The 19,356-nt window shown below is 46.2% G+C and overlaps 1 protein-coding gene across 1 annotated transcript in view; it reads right to left on the reverse strand.

The window, feature by feature from the left end:
• Positions 1-956: 956 nt before the first annotated feature.
• HDAC5 (histone deacetylase 5) overlaps positions 957-19,356 on the reverse strand; it is a 92,546-nt gene continuing 74,146 nt past the window's right edge. The window contains 7 exon segments of the mRNA XM_044444558.1: positions 957-9,618; positions 11,592-11,745; positions 12,815-12,899; positions 13,824-13,957; positions 15,056-15,174; positions 16,752-16,849; positions 18,943-19,062. Coding sequence (XP_044300493.1) covers positions 9,579-9,618; positions 11,592-11,745; positions 12,815-12,899; positions 13,824-13,957; positions 15,056-15,174; positions 16,752-16,849; positions 18,943-19,062 — 750 coding nt within the window. The 3' untranslated portion in view covers positions 957-9,578.

A 19,356-nucleotide genomic window follows, 5' to 3' on the forward strand; every position in this document is an offset into this window, starting at 1 on the left:
CCCCGGCACCCTGCTCAGTCAAAGAGGAAAAGAGACCACCTCATCTACTTCTGGCACTAGACCTACCCAGTTCTGGCATGCAGCCCAAGAAATTAGTCCCACAGGAATGTGGCCCTTGACAGAAAATTCTGCCCTCCTCTCCTTTAACGTAAAGAGAAAACTACCTCATATCAAAGCAGCAGCAGCAGCAGCAGGAGAAAGGTCTTCCTGTAATTTGTAAAAAAAGAGGTGTGTGTGTAGCTGTGGTCTTTGATAGGAAAACGGGTGTTTTGCAAGTGTGCACCTGTTTTCATGTGTGAAACAATATGATTCGGGTGCAGAACCGTTAGTATGGGCCAAATCAGGTCCATCTGGCAGCTAAACCAAGCCCTCTGGTATTTTCCAGATGGCCACAGCTGCTTTCCCAAGCCACTTGTTGGGCGATTTCCCAGCTTTGTGCAGTGATTATCCTGTTGTTCTCTGACAGTTTATCCTCTTATTATTTTCCTATGACTTAATTACTGGCCATAAGAGCTTTAAGCTAGAATATGCTAGAAGGTTCTGGGGGGGTTTTTTTGGTTCTTATTCATAACTGTTTCACCTTTGGTACTGCCTACCACTAGGATGCAGTTGCTGAAAGTTTCCCCAAAATGGAACTTGGCTGTTGGGGTGAAACACCCCTGCTTTAGAGTTGGTACATGTTTGGCATTCAGAAGCTTCTGGCCTGGCATCTCCTAATAAGGCTGGAATGGCTCCCTCCTAAAACCCTCAACTGCAGGAGGCAATTTTGGGCTTGATGGCTCCGTGGTCCAGCCCAGCTTAAGGATGCTCCAATTTCCCATATTCCCAAGTGCCTGCATTCAAGACATACCATGTTCATCTCTCCTCCCTGTCCCCGCACTCTGGTCATTCGAAAAGTGGAGACAAGACTTACAAAGGAAAGCCAAAGGGCTTCATACATTAATTCTACCACAAAATATTGCCAGAAACAATTTTATTTACACAAGGACAAACATTGGAACATATTACAAAATACTCAACTGAAAATTGTATCCAGAGAGAAAGAGAGAAAGACAGAAAAGAGAAAAAAGCAAGAGGAGGGAAAAAACAAAACAAAAAACAAACTACAGGTATTCCCCACTTAAAGGGGCATCTTCCAATGTCATGGGATGGGGACTGATTAAAAAAAAAGACAAGTCCCAATTCCCCTCCACAAGAACAACCCCCTTGACAACTTAATACTGGTGTTGTATCCTGTTAAAAGGATACTCATAGAATGGGAGTTGTAACACATGCACACGCGCACACGTACGCACGCACACTCAATTGTTCCATGCTGTTGTCCTGAAGACTAATGGCTTTTCAAAGTATTTGCTACCCTTGGCTGGCTTGCACTTCTCCCTCCTCACAAATTAAAATCCAAGATGAGAAACAGTGTGGAAACAATGGCTGGTGAACATTTCTCTTGCCTTCCTCCCACCTCACTCTATCCAGACAAAAAAATAAACAAAAACCAGAGAGAGAAGTTAGAAACAGAGATGGAACTGTGACAAACCCTAAATGCATGGCCCATCCCATCTTAATTGAAATGCTGTCATTAAATTTAGCTGAAATCTTTCTTGATTGAGATGAAGGGTGAGGTTTTTTTCAGATTATAACTTTATTACAAATCTCTGAGAGCAAGGAAAAGGGAAAAAATAGGATCGATAGCTTTGTATCAGCCCCTGATCTGGTGAATGCAGTTTGCTTCTGTGCAGAAATAGGTGCATGGGACATAAAAAGCTTGTACTGCGGACAAAGACTACATCCTGCAGCGATGCCGACAATACACCCACAACTCCATGGGTCACCCTGTTCACATGCCCTGGTGGAAGCCTCGGTGTACTAGGCACTGTTTAGCCTAGAGACAAAAGCAGCCTGTTGCCTTCTGCAGATCTCTAGGTCTGCACAAGAACTTCCCACAAACTGCAAATGGACAGCAGCGCCTGTGAAAAGAAGATGCGGTGCAGAGGATGTTGCGACTCATATGTGAATGAAAGAATCTCCTGTGTGGACAGACAGGAAGGATTTACGCACTCTTAGGAGAGTCTCCACCTATAACAGGGCTGCAAAACCTGTACTCCTTCAGAAGTTGGGACTATACTCTGCTCCATTATCTCTGATCATTGGCCATGGTGGCTGAGGATGATGGGAGCTGATGTCCAATATCTGAAGGGCCACCACAGACTCCCCCGTTGTCCTCTACACCTTATGTGCACAAAATTAGAAATGCCTATCAGCCTGCTATAAATGTTACCTTGTCCTGACCTTAATTTCTGCAGGAGCAAAAATTTCAATCCTTGTATATCTTCCTCGTAAAAACTGACCCAGTGGGCTGGTTCACATGTCACAACCACCCATGGGTTGTTAGGAACAAGCAGGAGCAATTGGGTATGCTGCCCTGGCAGCTTTCCACTTTCAATTAGAAACCTATCACTTTCAATTCCACTTTCAATTAATAACCTATGATCACCCCATTCACTGGTTGTTTAAAGTAATGCCTGAACCTAGATGCTCTGTGCTGTTTTAGGGTTAAACAATCCAGAGTTAAACCATGGTTTGTTTCTAGGTTAACTCTGAACAATCCAGAGTGTCTAGATTAGAATGTCACACTAACAACCTATGAATGGGGTTGCTAATTGAAATTAGAAATGATGCGTCACCAGGAGCAGCAAGCTTGTTCTTGCTAAATTTTGGCTATTTGTGAATTAAATAACAGACAAACTGCTGTTACATGTAAGCCAGATCAGTGCATCAAACCAATGTGCTGCCTTGAACATGTTTTAAACTTAGAAACATTGACTGGGTTGGAGCCAGATGTAAGTCAGTTGCCCTTAAGGCCCACTGATTTCACTAGGAACTAAGTTATGACTTGTCCCACTGATCTCACTGGGACATCAGTACAACTCATTTAACTGGGAGTATCCTCCATTTAACTCCATATAGCTTACTTCCAAGCAGACACACATAGCATTGTGTTAGTCTAGATTCAACCTATTACAATGAACTTCATAACCACAGTGGTTGGGCCTCCCCAGAATGTCACTCACTCTATCTGCTCTATCTCCTAATAAAGAAAGAGGAGGTGTGTGCGATGCTTTAAGCCAGAGGCAGGCAGACTTCAAGCTGTGAGATTTCTATTATGTTTTTTTTGGAAGCTTGAGGCCTATGAACTAGAGCAGGTGCAAAAAGGTGGCTTGAAATAGTGGCTGGTAAGCAGAGGTTAGTGGCACTAGAAATGACAGGGATGCAGTACCAGTACTACTTTCCTTACTGGAGCACTGATGTAATCTGCCACCCCTGAGAACTCCCCATTGATGCTTACAGTAGCTGGGGAGAATTTTCCCAGCAACAATATATTATTCTGAAGGTGAAGTATATTGCAGTGGCTTGGTCTTGAATAGCTACTGGTGCAGATCCACCAGCACTGGTGGGCTCTCCTTGGGGGCATGGCAGCACCTCCACGGTAAGTGCCTTCACTACACCACTGGGTGAAAAGCCATCCCAACTTAGAATTCAGAACAGGATGCCTCTGAGTATATGCTCAGTCCAGGGATTTGTTTTAACTACCCAAACTGAGCTCCTAATTCTGCTGTGCAAAAATCTATTCCTGGCACTCTGTATCACACAAGTTTTCCTTTATCTCAACAGACTAAATTGAGAAGATGGTGGGTGAAAGCCACCTTGTGGTTGCTGTTGGGAATCAGAAACCATTCCTGGTCTATTGCAAATCATTCCAATAAAACTTTCACCTATCTCTATTAAAGTTCCAAGGAGAGCAAAAAAATGAAAAAACCACCAAGCAATGCTGTTACTCAACAATGTTCATGGGATGGCAGTCTGCCACTGACTATCAGCCTGGGGGTGTGTGGGGGGGTGGGGTATGGATGTGGAATAGGGAAAAACAGCCCCTATGGCTCCCCCCCCCCAATTCCACAGTATGATTTTTTAAATATATATATATATATATATATATCAGGACCTAAACCTGGCCTAGTAAATCTCCTTGGTTAGGCAACTAGACCTCACATTCTCTAGGGCTGTAGATTTGACTCAAGTCTTCCGATCCATAATGGCAGAACTGCAGATGGCGTATAGAATGGAACAGAACATTGGTAGAGGCAGATTTAGGGTCTCTTCCCAACCCCCTCATGAGGCTCCACTGTGTATGGATTAAATCCATGCATCAAGAAATTTTACTTCCTTCTTTAAGCAGAGAGGTCCTTCCATATACACTAAGCTAAGCAAACCCAGCCCAGTCCCATCTTCTGTAACTGGCAGGTAAACCAAAATATGAGAACTGGAGAGAAAACATATACACTGGAGAGAGAAGCATGTACAATAATTCCAGATTGCTGGGAAAACTATTGTATGCTCTCAGTATGATTTCATAGAATCACAGAGTTGGAATAGGTAATCCAGTCCAACCCCGTATTCTGTATAGGAAATTTAGAGCTAGAAAATGCCTACTCAGACCTCTGCTTGAATGCCTTCACAAGGGAGAGCTTCCTACACATCAAAAGCAATTGGTTCCCACACTGAACTGCCTTTCCAAGTGTGATGTTTCTCCTGATGTCCAACCACCCTCCTGAAGCCCATTAAATTGAGTCCTGTCTTCTAAGACAGCAAAGGACAAATCTGTGCCCCTTCAGGTATTTGAGGAGTTCGACCATGTGCGACCATCTCCCTGCCTGTCCACACAGCACAAGTGGTGCTCAGGTATACCACAGCAGGCCAAAGCTGAGCAATCTACCCCAGAGGAGGTGCAAAACCACATACCACAGGATGCTTCACTTTCACAACTACTGAGCGCTGCACATTTTGCTAAGGATAAATTGAGGGGAAGTTCAGATGCACTTTGAGTAAACCCCCACAGAAGCACACGCTTTGTATCGTACACAGCTATACAAACTACCCGTCTAGAATCGATTCAGGGCAACCAATTCTGCCAGACTGAACAGCACTAATTGGCAGGTGCATGTGATGTTGCCAACCTTTTTCCAGCCCCAGGCCAGAGCAGTTTTGTAGCTTTTTTCAAATGGGTTTTCCCTTTAAAGACAAATCCAGAAAGCGTCAAGCATTTACATGAATATATTTAATGCTATGCTTAATTGCTTAATTTGTTTATGGGTCAGCTGAAGACTGGAGGGAGGACAGCACAGAGAACTGAGCTCAGTGTTCAAAACACTGGAAAATACATCTGTCAACTGCACTTTGAAGGCATGGGAGAACACTTTCCCTGCCTCAAAGGCTCCCTTTGTGGGATAGAAATAAAATGGCGAGTCCTGTTTAAGGGTACACACCCTTAAAGTGCCATCTGGGAATGTGGGAAGTTCTTGGGTCAACCTAGCCATGGGAATTGGTCCCATTACTGGGCTGAAGTCAGGCTGGCCCAGCCATGAAACCATGCAAGCACAAGGGGCAGTGAAGGCAGGGACTGGTATCTGAATAGTGCTGTAAAACTTTTCAAAGTGTTGGTCCAAATTGACATGGAGGCAGCGGTGGTTGTGGAGATGGGACATACTGGCCCTGGGCTTCATTTTAGGCAGCTAAATTTCTTGAGCTGACATGACTGCAGTTACTGAGGGCTGCCATGATGGGAAAGACCTGAAAACCAAAGGAGAGCGATGGGTGTGGTGGTATGCTTTATACAAGCATTGTAAAGGAGAGATGTTTTTAAAGGTGTGGTCATCCATGATCCATATTAGCACACCTCCCCAGCATAGTCAGGAATGTGGCAATGTTATTGTGTGGTTCCATGCACAGTGTGCTGACAGCATTGTTGTTGGTAAAAAAAATCAGGAAACTTCAGCACAACACTGCTAGAATGCAGGGAGCAGGAAAGTGGGGATTAGAAACCAATTGTAAATTCTCCCATCTTGGTCATTTTCATCATTATTCCACCGTTTACAATAATGCTAATAATAAAGCTTTTGGTGCTATAGATGGAGATGGAAAATTCTCGGTCTGGTAGAGCCTTCCCAGTCTAGCACCTTCCCATGCTGTCTGAGGATGATGGGTGCTGTAATCCAACACATCTGAAGGATGCCAACTTGGGAAATCCTGGTGTGGTAGTTAAAGTTACAGGTGGCAGCTAACATAACAAATTGGCCATCCAATATTGCTTCCCTTCCTGGCAAGGATGCATTTCACCTCTCCGTCCCGCACATATGGCTTGTTCTTCCTTGCTACTAATGCAAAATCTATACTTGTGGGTATGTTAAAAATAACACAAACATGAAAATTCAGAAATGGTTGGAGGTTCTCCCACACAGCTCAGTTCCCTGAATCCATCCTCAGACCCTCTTGCGTGTCTAGGATATTGCATGGGATTGGCTTGCTATCCCACTCCAGCTGTGGCAAAGAGGCACCACCATCAGAGTGGAGAGCAAAGGCTTCCCTGCATGCTCAAATTCTTCTATACTGACAATCCACATGAGGATCCTCTTCCCTAGCTTCTCTATTTTTCAGTCATATTTTTCCCTGTTGTTGGTTTTTGCAAATCTCCAGCCTCCATCCCCATCACCCAGGTTTTTATGCAGCTGGTACTGCATTTGCACATAATGAAAAGCTATTTTTAACCATGGCTTGTTGCTTTGGTCATGAATTGTCTTGGAGGCAAGCAAATGATAAGTGGTTTGTTTTCTCTTTTTTTCCCCTGTCCCTTTGCCAGCCTTCAGAGAAAGTTCATTTTCAGGCTGCTCTTTCAAGGTAGAAAGCAACACAAACAAGCCAGGGACAAGCCACCAGTGTGAGTTTACACATCAATACAAGCCATAGGTTAAACAAGCCAGAATCTATAAGCCAACTACAAATAATGACTTTAATTTCTGTACTGTACCATGGCTTGTCTCCAAGAATGGGTTCAGGCACTGGCTAGTCCATGTAACACAACAGCTCCCCGTGGATGAGGCTGTGGTGCACATGCAGCCGCCATTTTGGATATCTGACCCCCACTCAGGGCTTGTGCAACTCCAGCAAGAGTGGGTCATGCAAGATTATATAGCTGTTGCATAACCCTAGACCAGACTTGAGGGGTTGAATATGCAAAGTGGCACCAAGGCTCATGGGAACTGCATCAGGCCATGCAAACCAGGTCAACAAGAAGCCAGATTTTCATAAGCCACACCCTGGCTTAGTGTTATGTATGAACCAAGCCACTGTGTTTGATAAATCAGAACACGCTGCACTGAAGCAGTGGGTTTTGCTGCCCTCTGCCTCTTTGCTGTTCTATGGATCCAGCTACTAGCTATCTATTATACTTGAAGAAATGGAAGAAGGAAAGCACTGTCTGGGCATGTCTCACCCTTCACCATGGATAAGAGAATGAATATCTCATAAGAAAATCTGGGAGGAAACATTGCCCTTCCACCATGGAACAGTTGGGAAGACTAAACCTGAAGCAAACCCAGGGATTCCTGAAACAAACCCTGGCAAGGTTAACAACCATTAAGTGCAGCTAAAAACACATCACAGTCTTACATTCCACGCAACTTCCAACCCCCCTCCCCAGTGCCTCCCCCACCCATCCCACACACAGTTTAGAAATCCCATTGCCCTGAATTAGTGAAAACAATACAAGCCCCATCATTTCCTTTGTTGCATTATCCCTGCTAGCAGCTTTCCAAAGGAAAGGAGAGTTTTGTGGTACGAGTTAAAAAAATACTATTAAATAATACATCTGTAATAAAATTATATACCTTTTTTCTTTATATCCATTTCTTTTAAAAGCTAAAATTGTTTTTTTTCTTTTTTTTTCTTTTTCTTTCTTTTTTGGCTGGTGAAGTAACAGCATTCTCTCCTTTTTCTTTTTTTTTTCTTTTTCTTTATGAATGGACAGAGTTTCATTGAAACAAAGTTTGTGCACATGATACAAGAAATCAAATTATTTACAATAAGTGATGAGGAGTATTTCAAACAATGACAAAATGAAGAAGGGGGAAAAAGAACAGAGAAGAAAAGAGAGAGAACTTCAAGAAAGCATTGGTCATTGAACAGTCAACAAAAGTCTTCATTACAAAAGGGATTTCAATGACACATGGCCTGATCCGGCTAAGGATATCCATGCTTGTAAAACAGGTTTCATGTGTGTATTCCTTGCCAGACTGGGAACTGCAGGCATAACTCAGACACACATTTCAGATCCGCAACTAAATTTGCAACTGAGGATGCAGCCTGTCTGCTTTGTGCTACACTGCTCTGAATGCCTCTTGTGATGTGTGTTCAAATGAGTATCCCCATCCACATCATCGCCAAACAACTCAGATACATTAAGGGTTTGTTTATGCACAGCTGGAGCTGGATCCAGGTCGTGTGCTCGAGATTACATGGGATTCCTTTCCATGGTTAAACAGGATTATCTCCCACATAAACGGTTAACTAAGATGGGTCTGGCTGGGGGTGGAATGGAGAAGAAAAAGTGAACTCACAGGGAAATTAAGGCATTAACAAAAATGACTTAAAGGCACACATTTTTCCTTTCTCCTCACCTGGGGGGCTTTTCCAAGAGTTTAATTCTAAAGTATAGATAATGAAGAACATTTTACAGCTGAGATGGATCAGGGGACAGAGAGAATGAGGCAATAAAGGTCAGGATCAGATCTAAACAGATTCAGTCCAGAAAACCCAATATTTTTGCTGGGATGTGGGAAGGAAAGAGTGAGGACCTAAGGTCAGAAACTAAGGAGGCAAGGAAACATATTGTAAAATGCAATAGGGGGTTAGCCTTCAATCCCTTCTAAATGTGCAACTATCCCAGAGTAGAGAAATGGCATTTTGGGGCAAATTCTGCAAGATGGGGCAGGGGCTGGGCCAGCCCAATAGGCAGGAGAGATGGTTGCCTAGAGCAGCAAGAATCCCAGGGGTTCCAGGCTACATGGAAAATCTCCCAAGGAGGAAAACACGATCTCCCTCCTGCCCTAGTCTCTGGAAGTTAGAAGCCCACCTCGTCAGCTTTCCTGACGGCAACCCAGCTCCCCTCACTCTACACAAGGGGATGGAGGAGGTCTCCACTCACATAGATGGGACAGGAAAAGGGTGCTGAAACTGGGAAAGCCTCTGAGGAGGGAACACAGCTCTCTCCTCTCTTGGCTTCTTGAAAGTCTTGTGGGGAGTGTGTGTGTGTGAGAGAGAGTGAGACAGAGAAAGAAAGAGAGAATTAGTTAATGATCACCTGAGGCAACAAAATGGTTCGTGCCAGGCTTGAGAAGCGGGGATGAGCTTAGTGGCTAGAATAGGGGTGGGGTGGAGCAAATGATGCCTAAGAAAGGAAAAATGGAGGAGATGCCCATGTGAAAGCTACCACCATTCCCCCTGCAAATCTCAAAGAGTTAGGACAAAACGGTGATGCTGGTGAGAACGAATGCCAGGAGACTGACGCGATCACGCACACACACGCACACACAGGCTCATTTTGTCCAGTGCAACTCTTTTTTCCGTTTTTTTTCTTTTTAATAGATAAAAAAATTAATTTGTTGTTGTTGTTGTTGTTGTTTTAACGAACTCACAAATGACCAATTAACCCACAGAGTGACAGCTACACAAATTGAAGTCTTGGCACTTCACAACACAGGTTCGGCCTCCATTGGCTCTTCTGTTTGTCTGTGGGGAGAAGGAAGAAAGGAAAGAATAACTCATTAATGGCATCGCATTGGCCCAGATGTGGAGGAACTGTCGGATACATGGGTGCAATGTCAGAGGATGTTCAAAGAACATTATCATAGAGGGACAGTTAATCAGAACTGAAGATCAGCACAGCAGTTAGGAAAACAGAAGCTCTGTCCAGGAGACACAGAACAAGGCTATAACCCTCTTGGGTTCTGACAATCAAGGTGTCATGCTAAGAGGGCTGGCAAGCAATGCATTCTTTTAGAGGCAAGGCAAGGATGGGAGGAGAGCAGGAGAAAGAAGCACAATTAGAAGGAGTCTTACTTCCAGCACTGACTGGGATCAGCATGCATCTTCTGACATAAAAATCTTAAGATCTGTGTCAATGAGCAGGTTCAGAAGACCACTTGTCTCCAATCATATCCATCCATGCCTTCTGGCATGGAAGCAGGGCTGATTATGATTCCTGATCTTGGTCTCCACCTGTCCTCCAAATCTGTCACTGAAGCCAGGACTAACAGCACCCCAGAAGGGAAGAAGGCACCCTATTCTGGACTTTAGCCTCCTGACAAGAGAAGTTCCTCCTTGCCAGCCCCAGCTTTTTGACCAAGGCTTTATCCAAGTCTGACTCCCAACAGAGCACAAAGTTTCAGTGTTCACTCAGTGGGATCAATTGCCTGAGCAGTTTTTACACATTATCACCTGATTCAGTAAGTACACAAACTGTCTCTTACAGGACTAGTCCAGAATACACAAAGAAGATGGCTGGAAAGCAGGCTATATAACTTCGCAGATTTGGAACAAGAAAGAAACATATATGGATAACCAATTCCCTTCCAACTTTTACTCTTCATACTTCTTTTCTCTTGCATTCCTTTTTAAAAGCAAATAAATGTTACACAAAAGTGACCTAGTGACTGCAAAGAGTTCTTAAAAAATGGCCTCGACACCAATTAGCTGTCCAAAACCGACAACTAGTGTCAGCTTAGAACGGCAAGATGGAGCCTGTTTCACACTGGGCTACTTCCAACAGCCCTGTTGTGGTGGCAGGGTGGGAAGGGGTCAGTAACCCCAAGCCGACTCTCCCTGAGGGTTCAGTAAAGGAAAGAAGTCTGGAGGTTCATGGGGATTTCAGTTCTGGGTCTACAATGGTCAAGGCTGGTGCCAGCTGTGAGGGGACCCCAAGCAAAGCATCCTCCAGCAGGCCCCATCCAGCACCACTGGGCTCCCCTCCCAGCAGAGAGTGGCCACTTGCTGCCCCTGCTCCTGGCTGTCCCTGCCCGTGTCAGATGTTTGCAAGCCAGCAATCACTTTGATGCTCCCACAATGCCTCAGGGTAGCTTTATTCCAGGGCTATGAACATGTCAAAACAGCAGCTTCCCAATCATCTGCTGCTGTTCAGTCAACCTGAGTCCAGAGAGATGGGCAGGCAGAGAGGTTCGGCCTGGTTTAGTGAGCAGACAGGAGGGCGGAGTCCAGGGCAGGTGTCGGTGCCAGTGGGCCCTGCCTGGATGCCGAACCTCAACAACTGCCAAAAGGTGCCACAGGCTGCCCATACTCCTGAGGCCCTTTTTTGTGGATTTCCAAGATAAAATGCACAGCAAGCTCAATATGTTGCAAAGCATTTGCAAAATATTCCCCATGCCCACATGATCAGGCAGCAGGCAGCGAGACACTGATACTGCAGGAAAAATGCCTCCGCAAGGGCTAGCTCTTGCTGCCAGCCTACAGTGGCCTTCCCCACCTTGGATCTCTCTAGATACAGAGCCCTCATCCCCAGCCAGGTTCCAGGTTGGGAAAGGCTGGCCTATAGGGAAGCAAGATGGGGACTGCTCAGTGCAGAGAGCGAGCGCCTTGCAATCCCCTAACAGAGAACAACCCCAGCTGGCTGTCTCTTGGGAACATGAGGAACAGAACCCAAACCCTTACATGGCAGGTGGGCCTGATCCCCAAGCAAGTAAACTTACCGGACACCGCCATCAGCTTTCCCCTGCTCTGTGTCTACTGACAGTGATGCCATGGCGCTGACTGTCTCGGCCTCCTCAGCCTCGCCCTTCTGTGCCTCCAGCAAGGAACAACCAACAATCGCTGCGGAACATTTCACTGAACTCCAGTGCTTGCCTATGAGACAAATGGGAGAGCATCACACGGGAGCCTCTGGCCCCTTTGGAGCTGCCCTCCCAGGACAACCTCTCTTCCTTCAAGGCCTTCCACCAAACTCCACAATCACTTCTTCTGGGCAGCCACTGATGCAACTCCATTGCCTCAGATCACTGTTAGAGCATTGACTTAGTATGTGCAATGGAAATGCATGCATTTCCTTCTTTGACTGCATTCCTGCTGTCCCTGGAAAGCACCAGGGCAAAGGGAAGCCGGAGCCCCTGCCATTAGTCACAGAATGAGCAGCTGCAGGGATATGCATTTCATTTTACATTTCAAGGGTCAAGCGTCTCTGATTCAAACTCTAAAAATATGATGTAATAATAATATAAAACCATAAGATAATCTTGCACAATCCACAGTAAAAATCCCAGGAACTATTAAAAATGTTATCCTATGCTGTCAAATGTCTGGGAGTAGAATCTTAAAGTCTTAACCTGGTACTGGAAACCTGACAATGTTGGTGCCAGGGGGACTATACTGGGCAGAGTGTTCTATAATCAGGGCGCCACTACTGAGAAGACCCTCTCCCTTTAGCCATCTTCTAAACCTTTTTCAGATCAGGCACATGGAGGAGGGCCTTAGATGAAGATCCTGATTTCCTTTCCTTGGCCCAGCTCCCATTTGGACTGCAGAACCGAGGAGGAGGAGGAGGGTGCAGCAAATCTTGGCTTGCCTTGAACACCAGCCAAAATTTGTTCTCACCATGACTCTGCCCGTCTCCGCAAGAGGGCAACGACAGTGACCCTTGCAGAACTGCCGGAAGCAAGTCCTGGTTTCCTCTACAGCTCTGAAGGACAGGAGTCTTATCTCAGATGCTCAGCAAGTAGCAAATGAAAAGCACCTGGTTTCCTCACAGCCCTGCAGGTGCCCCCAAGGCTCAGCAGAACACTGGGGAGAACTCCTGGCTTCCCCATTAGTGTTGCAGATTCCAGCATTTCTCCAGGTGTGGAAAAGGTGCAAGAATTAAAATGCAACATTGTCCTTGTTCACTACACTGGGCGTCACTGCCCCACCCCCACAATCTTACTCTGGATTTCAATGACATTCTCCAGCGTGGCCACAGCATTGGCATTGGGCTTTTGTCGCAACAAATCTTCATCTAGCTGTTCCAGCTGCATCAAAGGGAAAAAATGAGGTCTTTAATTGTTCTCCTATAAAAGTTGCAAGGATTCAAAGCTTTCTGAGGGGTATGGGAAATTTAGGGGTGAAAGGACAGAAGAATGGGTAAAAAAGGCAGGTGGAATTATGACAGAAAGTGACAGGAGAAGGGGCAAAAAGAAAGGCAGGACAGACCTGATCCCCCCATCCCACTGGGATGCATTTGGCCCAATGCCTTAATTACAGTGACTGTAGGAAAACATGTTTGTTTGTTTGTTTTCTATAAAATGTATGGCTTCTATTTTCATTCCTTGCTACTTCTCTGATGACAGAAACTAAGATGTATTTGCTTAGGAAAGGGTGTGACGGTTCACATGCTTTTCTTTAGTACTAGATGCATTCAAAATTTGCTTGTATAAAATTAAGGTCTTTATTGCAATGAGGTTACAGAATTCATGTAGGCGCCATTACACTAGCCTTGTGCAACCTGGTGCCCTCCAAATGAACTTGACTCCTACTTGCATTGGGCCTGCTGGCTGGGAACGATGGGAATTGCCATCCTACACATCTCAAGTGGGTAAATAGTCAATAGTATTCTTTTCCTGCAAACAAATCTGCTTGTGCCCTACACTGCACCACAAAACAAAAGAATCAAGCAAAATAATCACAGACCCTGAGCAGCTTGCACTAATTTCCAGCTGGGCCTTGTGCTGATGCCACTGGTCAGGTGGACATCTAAACATCTATTTAAACAGAAACTGACATACATCCCTGTACTAGTATAGACACACCTTATTCACGTTTCCCACCTGCCTCACTCCTAATCTGAATAGTGCTAGAACTCTTTGTCAAAGTATGGGCAAAATCACAGCCCACCAGTGCCCAGAAACACTGGACCTCATCCTAAGACTCACCCTGAGCCTTTCCCCTACACTCACCTCAAGGCCGAGCAAGGCGGAGACACAAGCCTCAGAGGCATCGCAGATGGCTGTCAGATCATGGCCTCCCTCCAAGGCTAGGACAACACGCCCACCTGCCAGTTTCATCAGCTGCTTGGTCAGGTGCCCAAAACCTGTGTGGTTAGGAAGAAAACAAACTGTTACCTTCTGCTAGAGAACTCATACTCCTTTCCTCCTCTCCCCTCACTAAGAGACAGGAGCAAGCCACAGGTGCCCACCCTGGAACTGAAAACAGTGCTCCCAGGACCTACGAAAAGGGTGCAAGCCATTCACAGGTGAAGCACTGGGGACAGGCAGCCCGTAAGCCATGATCCACAGTTGCCTTTTCGTTCTTTCCATGTGATTTTCAATTATGTTTGTACTTGATGCCTCAAAAGACTGGCAAGGCGGGGAAAGGGACTAATCACTGCTTCAGGACCAAAGGAGCTGCAGCGCCAACTGGTGTGACATCGCCACGCGGCATGGCGTGCTGGAGCTCCATGGCACAGCACACGGTGCTTTGCAAGCAGAAGGGGCCAGTGTTCATCCTTGACATGAGCAGATAAAAGGCTGACGGGGCCAGGAAAGGTCCGGCAGGTGAGCAAGGAGTAGTCCAATCTAGGCAGGAGGAACCAGTGGTCAGGCTTGGGGTAAGGCAGGGTCATGCATGCATGTGAGTGCTGTTTCTGAAAGCTTTAGCTAATGGGGCCCCATCCACATCTCCCAGCAAATCTCTTCCCTTGCATCGCACGGCAACTGTTCTGATCAAATTCAGGCTATATTCCTTACACCCTCCCTCATTTCTATGCATGGGGTCCCAAAAGCCCTACTGGCTGAGCCAGCTCAGGAAAACCCCCTCTAGGCTTTACTCTTAAAGCCAGGCAGGGCTTAGCAACTAAGCCCAGTTTAATACATGGGCTTTGCTGGAGCTGAAGCTAAGTAGGCCTGGGTCCAGTCAATTCTGGGATGGCAGACTGCATAGCAATCAGGTATTCTGCCTTAAATCCCTCAGTGAATGACAGGTGGGATAGAACTACAAATAACTACATGAATGTTGTATGATATGGGCATGGTTTTTCCTGGAAGAGGGATGGTGCTATGCTCCCAGTGGTAAATACACATCGCTACCCATCAGAGATACAGTTCTGTGCCCACCTCCCACAACCTATGTGTGAGTAGCTTGCTGTCTTTAGAAACTAAGAAGGCCTCCCTCCCACAAGACCAAAACTCACATTTGGCGGTGACAGAATATCCACCCAGTGGGGACAGGTGCCCCTCCACGGCATCGAAGCCAGCAGAAACAAGGACCACATCTGGGGAGAACTCATTGGCTATTGGCATCACCACAGTCCTGGAAGGACACAAGGTAGCTCTCAGATGTCTCTTAGGAGGAGGCAATTCACCAGCAAAAAAGTCTGCATCACCCCACTGGACAGGGAAGGGAGAGTCCAGCTGTACTGACCTTTCCCCCATCTCTCTGCAGCTCCCTAATGCACAATGATTAAAATTAGCCCCATCTCTGTTGACTACACAATGACTTGCACCTCACTGATGCAAGCCTATCAAAGAGATGCCTGGAGGGCTGCCGTCCCTTCCCAATATCAACTGCTTCCCAAAACAATTTCCAGAGGGGTTGGGCAAGTCCATTTGCTGCAGAAAAAACAATGAAAGAGTCTTGTGGTAGGGATGCCTCAAAGCTCTGAGGAATATGTCTCCTTTAGTATTTAGACTTTCTCTTAAGCTTGGAGAGCTAGCCAAGCAGAAAGAAGTCTGAAGATGCTGGCAGAGCAGGGGGAGCACAACCAGCAACCTTCTTCTGTGTCATGGGAAGCAGCACAAACAGAAGCTACTTCACGTGACATGGAAGAGGGACGCCACTTGTGAAGCAGCCACATTGGGCTTATTCCTGATGAGCCCTGTGCATCTTCTGGACACGCTCACCTGCAACTCCAGCTCTGCAGCTGTGGAAAGGCAGACTGGAGTCCAGGGAGCTGAATGGAAGGAATCCAGCAGATTCCCACCCACCAAAACAGATTCCTCACACATCCCTATCTTGTGGTTCCTTTAAGACTAACACATTCATGAGCTTCCACAGGTTAAGAATTTTGACTCCTGAACCTTCTGCTACAGAGCTCCCTACCAAGAAGATGGTGCTAGAGACAGGGAAAGAGCTAGACTAGACAATGATCTTTACGGTAGCTCAGCTGAGCAACATTTCAACATCTTTATGCCTTTCCCCTCATAATAATCTACATGAAAGTTGCAAATTTTCTCTAGTTATGAGGGAAATGGAACCCATGCACAGGGCTGCTTTTCTATTTTAATTGGTGTTGTTGCAGGAACACTACGGGAAGACTGCTTAAGCCAGTCTTCCCCAACATGGTGTCTTCTAGATATGTTGGGCTACAACACCCAGAACAGCCAGGTGGGGATTATGGGAGTTGTAGTCTACCACAACTGAAGACACAGGGTGGGGGAACTTGGTTTAAATGGTGACCTCTGTGGGGGTGGGGGGAATAGGGGCTGTACACAAATGCAAATATGTCTCTAATCAGAGACATATGTATTACTTGATGCATGGACTGAAGCAGGCTACCCAGCTATGCAGGAGGTCTTAGCTGTGGCAATCTGAGGAGGAAAGAGGCAAAAGGCAGCAAGCTCCTATGAGCGATCCATGTTCCAGAAGTAAATCCAGCACTGGCTGCTGTGATGGCATCTCTGTTTCTCGTCTGCAAGCCATACACACAAGACAACTGGGACGCGGCCAGGGGATAATGCAACTATTACAGAGACACCCACTGCCACCTTCAGCATCCTCCTTCATCTAGCATCCCTGGAGAGGATATCATGTACAAGACTTCATCCATGCAAGCATCCCTGTCAGTGAAAGACCCCAGTAAGATGGACAGGAAGTGCTGGCACCCCTACCGGAAGGCGGTCAGGTACTCCACGTCACCAATTGGGGGGTCCACTCCACCAGTCCAGGCAATGTTTACATTGTAACCTACACCCATCCCACTGCCGACCTGGAAGAGAGAAACCTCACAGTAAGAAAAGCTGGCCTTTAGTCATAGCTTGCAAACCATCAACACCAGTGCATTTTCCCAGTACTGTAACGTCCGGCTAGCACAGGGACTACAGCGAATCCCCTAACTTGCTGTCCTGTCACTATTTCTCCCTCAATACTCCATTTTTTAATGGAACTCTTTTTATTACTGTTTTTTTCCAGTGTTTGCAGTTTGTGCACACGACGAAGACATGTCAGTTTCAGTCCAGTAGCACTGTAACTTCTACCGACAGGAAGGGCTGCGCAACCCTTTCTGCAACATTATCCCCACTTCCTTTGAAGGAAACCTCCCTTCTCCTCTGCCTCCTCTCACTCCCTGCTTTTTCTTCACACTGATCTTCAGGGCATTTGCAGCAGGGACTTTGCAAGGGTGGATGGCACTGTTTTTCCCCTTATGCACCTCTGCAGCAGTGCACCAGCAGATACCCGCACACTCTATTTTTAAACCTCCATTTCTGCACAGCAGCAAAGGTAAACATGCAGTAAGCAGACTCTAAGAAGAAAAGGAAAATGGCAAAGTGGAACAGTGCTATAGTGTGGCACACGCCCATATGCTAAAGATAAACATGACAGAATGCATGTAATCATTTAAAGTCCTCTTACTTCTTCTCTAATGGCATCAGAATACATTCGCATGTAGTGTTCAACTGCAGTGTAAACATGCTGGATACTGTGCCACATTAATTGAGGAGCACTTGTGTTTTGGAAAAATCCCAGCACAGCTTTACAAATGAAAGGGGCTCCTGTGTAGATTCTCTATTGGGCCATTCACAGAGTTGCCAGGAAGGAGGAGGAAAGGATATATAGGCATAAATAGGGGAGGATTACTGCATGCAGCTGGATTCTATAAGAACATGGAAATGTAGAGTGAGAAAAGGAGGGAGAGACTCCTGGGCAGCAGTGAGCCAGATGTCTGCTTAGAAAAAAGCTAGTTAGCCTCCAATTACGTTGGAAGACAGGACAAGCATAGATATCTGCTCTTGAAAAAATAAACGCTCTCTTGGCAACTCAGTGGAAATGCTCCAGCTTCTGTCCTCCTTCCAAGTTGCCTCCTGGGCTGCAAAAACTCCCCACACACGAAGTGGCTACGTCACAGTGAGGGGGGACATTGACTGGTTAAGCTGCTGGACAACTCCGCTCTGCTTCTTTCTGCAATTCTCTCTCTTGCCAGAGCCAATTATGGTGCATACAGATATCCACCTTTACAGGAGTAGGACTTTCTGTTGTGGGGCAAACTCTACTTTCACCCTTAGGTGCTCCCACTGCTGACAACAGGGCTAGTCCCACCATGAGGCAGGGTGAGACATTCACCTCAGGCAGTAGGAGGTGGAGGTTGCAGGCTGCTATGGGAAGGCAGAGCTGTGTGCGCTCTGCCCTGCATTCCTTAAATTAGCTTTCAGTCCTCAGGTGGGTTGTTGTGCCACCAATGTAGATGTAGGTTTCAAATGCTAGTCCGTTTGGCTTCAGTGAAATGCAGGGGGTGGGGGAGAGACTTCTTGTCCTTTGCCACAGTTAATGGAACCTCTTGGGCTGGTCCTCACTGATGTATCTAAAAGGTAAAAGTTTCCCCATGACATTAATGTCCAGTCATGTCTGACTCTTGGGGGTGGTGCTCATCTCCATTTCCTAGCCAAGGGAGCCAGTGTTTGTCCACAGACAGTCTCCGTGGTCACGTGGCCAGCATGACTAAACCTTCCCACCAAAGTGGTATCTATTTATCTACTTGCATTTGTATGCTTTCGAACTGCAAGATTGGCAGGAGCTGGGACAGAGTACGGGAGCTCACCCTGCCTGCGGATTCGAACTGTCGACCTTTCGATCAACCAGTCCAGCGGCTCAGTGGTTTAACCCACTGTGCCACCGCATATGGCTTCAAATGCAGGCTAGATTTTCACCTCTCTCCCCATACATGCTTCAGGCTGGTGTTTTGTTTTAAAACATTATCCACTTTTTTGACCTAGACATTACAGAGAGATTTCAAGCTGGTTTCTGCCATAGCATCTTGTATATTTCAGAGTCAAGGACAGAAGTGAATTAAAGCTGTGTACTCACCTCTTCAGGAGCTCCACTGCCTGGGAAGAAATTGCCATTGTCAAAGCGATGGAGAGAGACATAGAGCACATTGGGGTCACTATAGAATGCCTGCTGGGTGCCATTGCCATGGTGGATATCCTGCCAGTACAAAGGAGAATGTAACCAAGAAAGCAGTGAGTCAATAAAGGCACACCACTTCAGGCCAATCAAATCAAAGGAAAGGCCCAGGCCAGAGTGGGGATGGGATACATAGGGGATGTTCAAGGGGATTTAGGGAAAGCCACCAAGATTTAAAAACAAGCAAGCAAACATCAAATCCTATGAGGACAGGCTGAAGAAACTGAGCATGCACAGGCTGGATTAAGAAGAGATAAGATCTTAGCATTGGCGCATGAAGTTGCGCAGTGGACAGGAGCATTCTGAAGCCTCTCT

The sequence above is a fragment of the Varanus komodoensis genome, unplaced genomic scaffold (genome assembly GCF_004798865.1).
Source record: "Varanus komodoensis strain SLA01 unplaced genomic scaffold, ASM479886v1 scaffold45, whole genome shotgun sequence".
Lineage (NCBI taxonomy): Eukaryota > Metazoa > Chordata > Lepidosauria > Squamata > Varanidae > Varanus > Varanus komodoensis.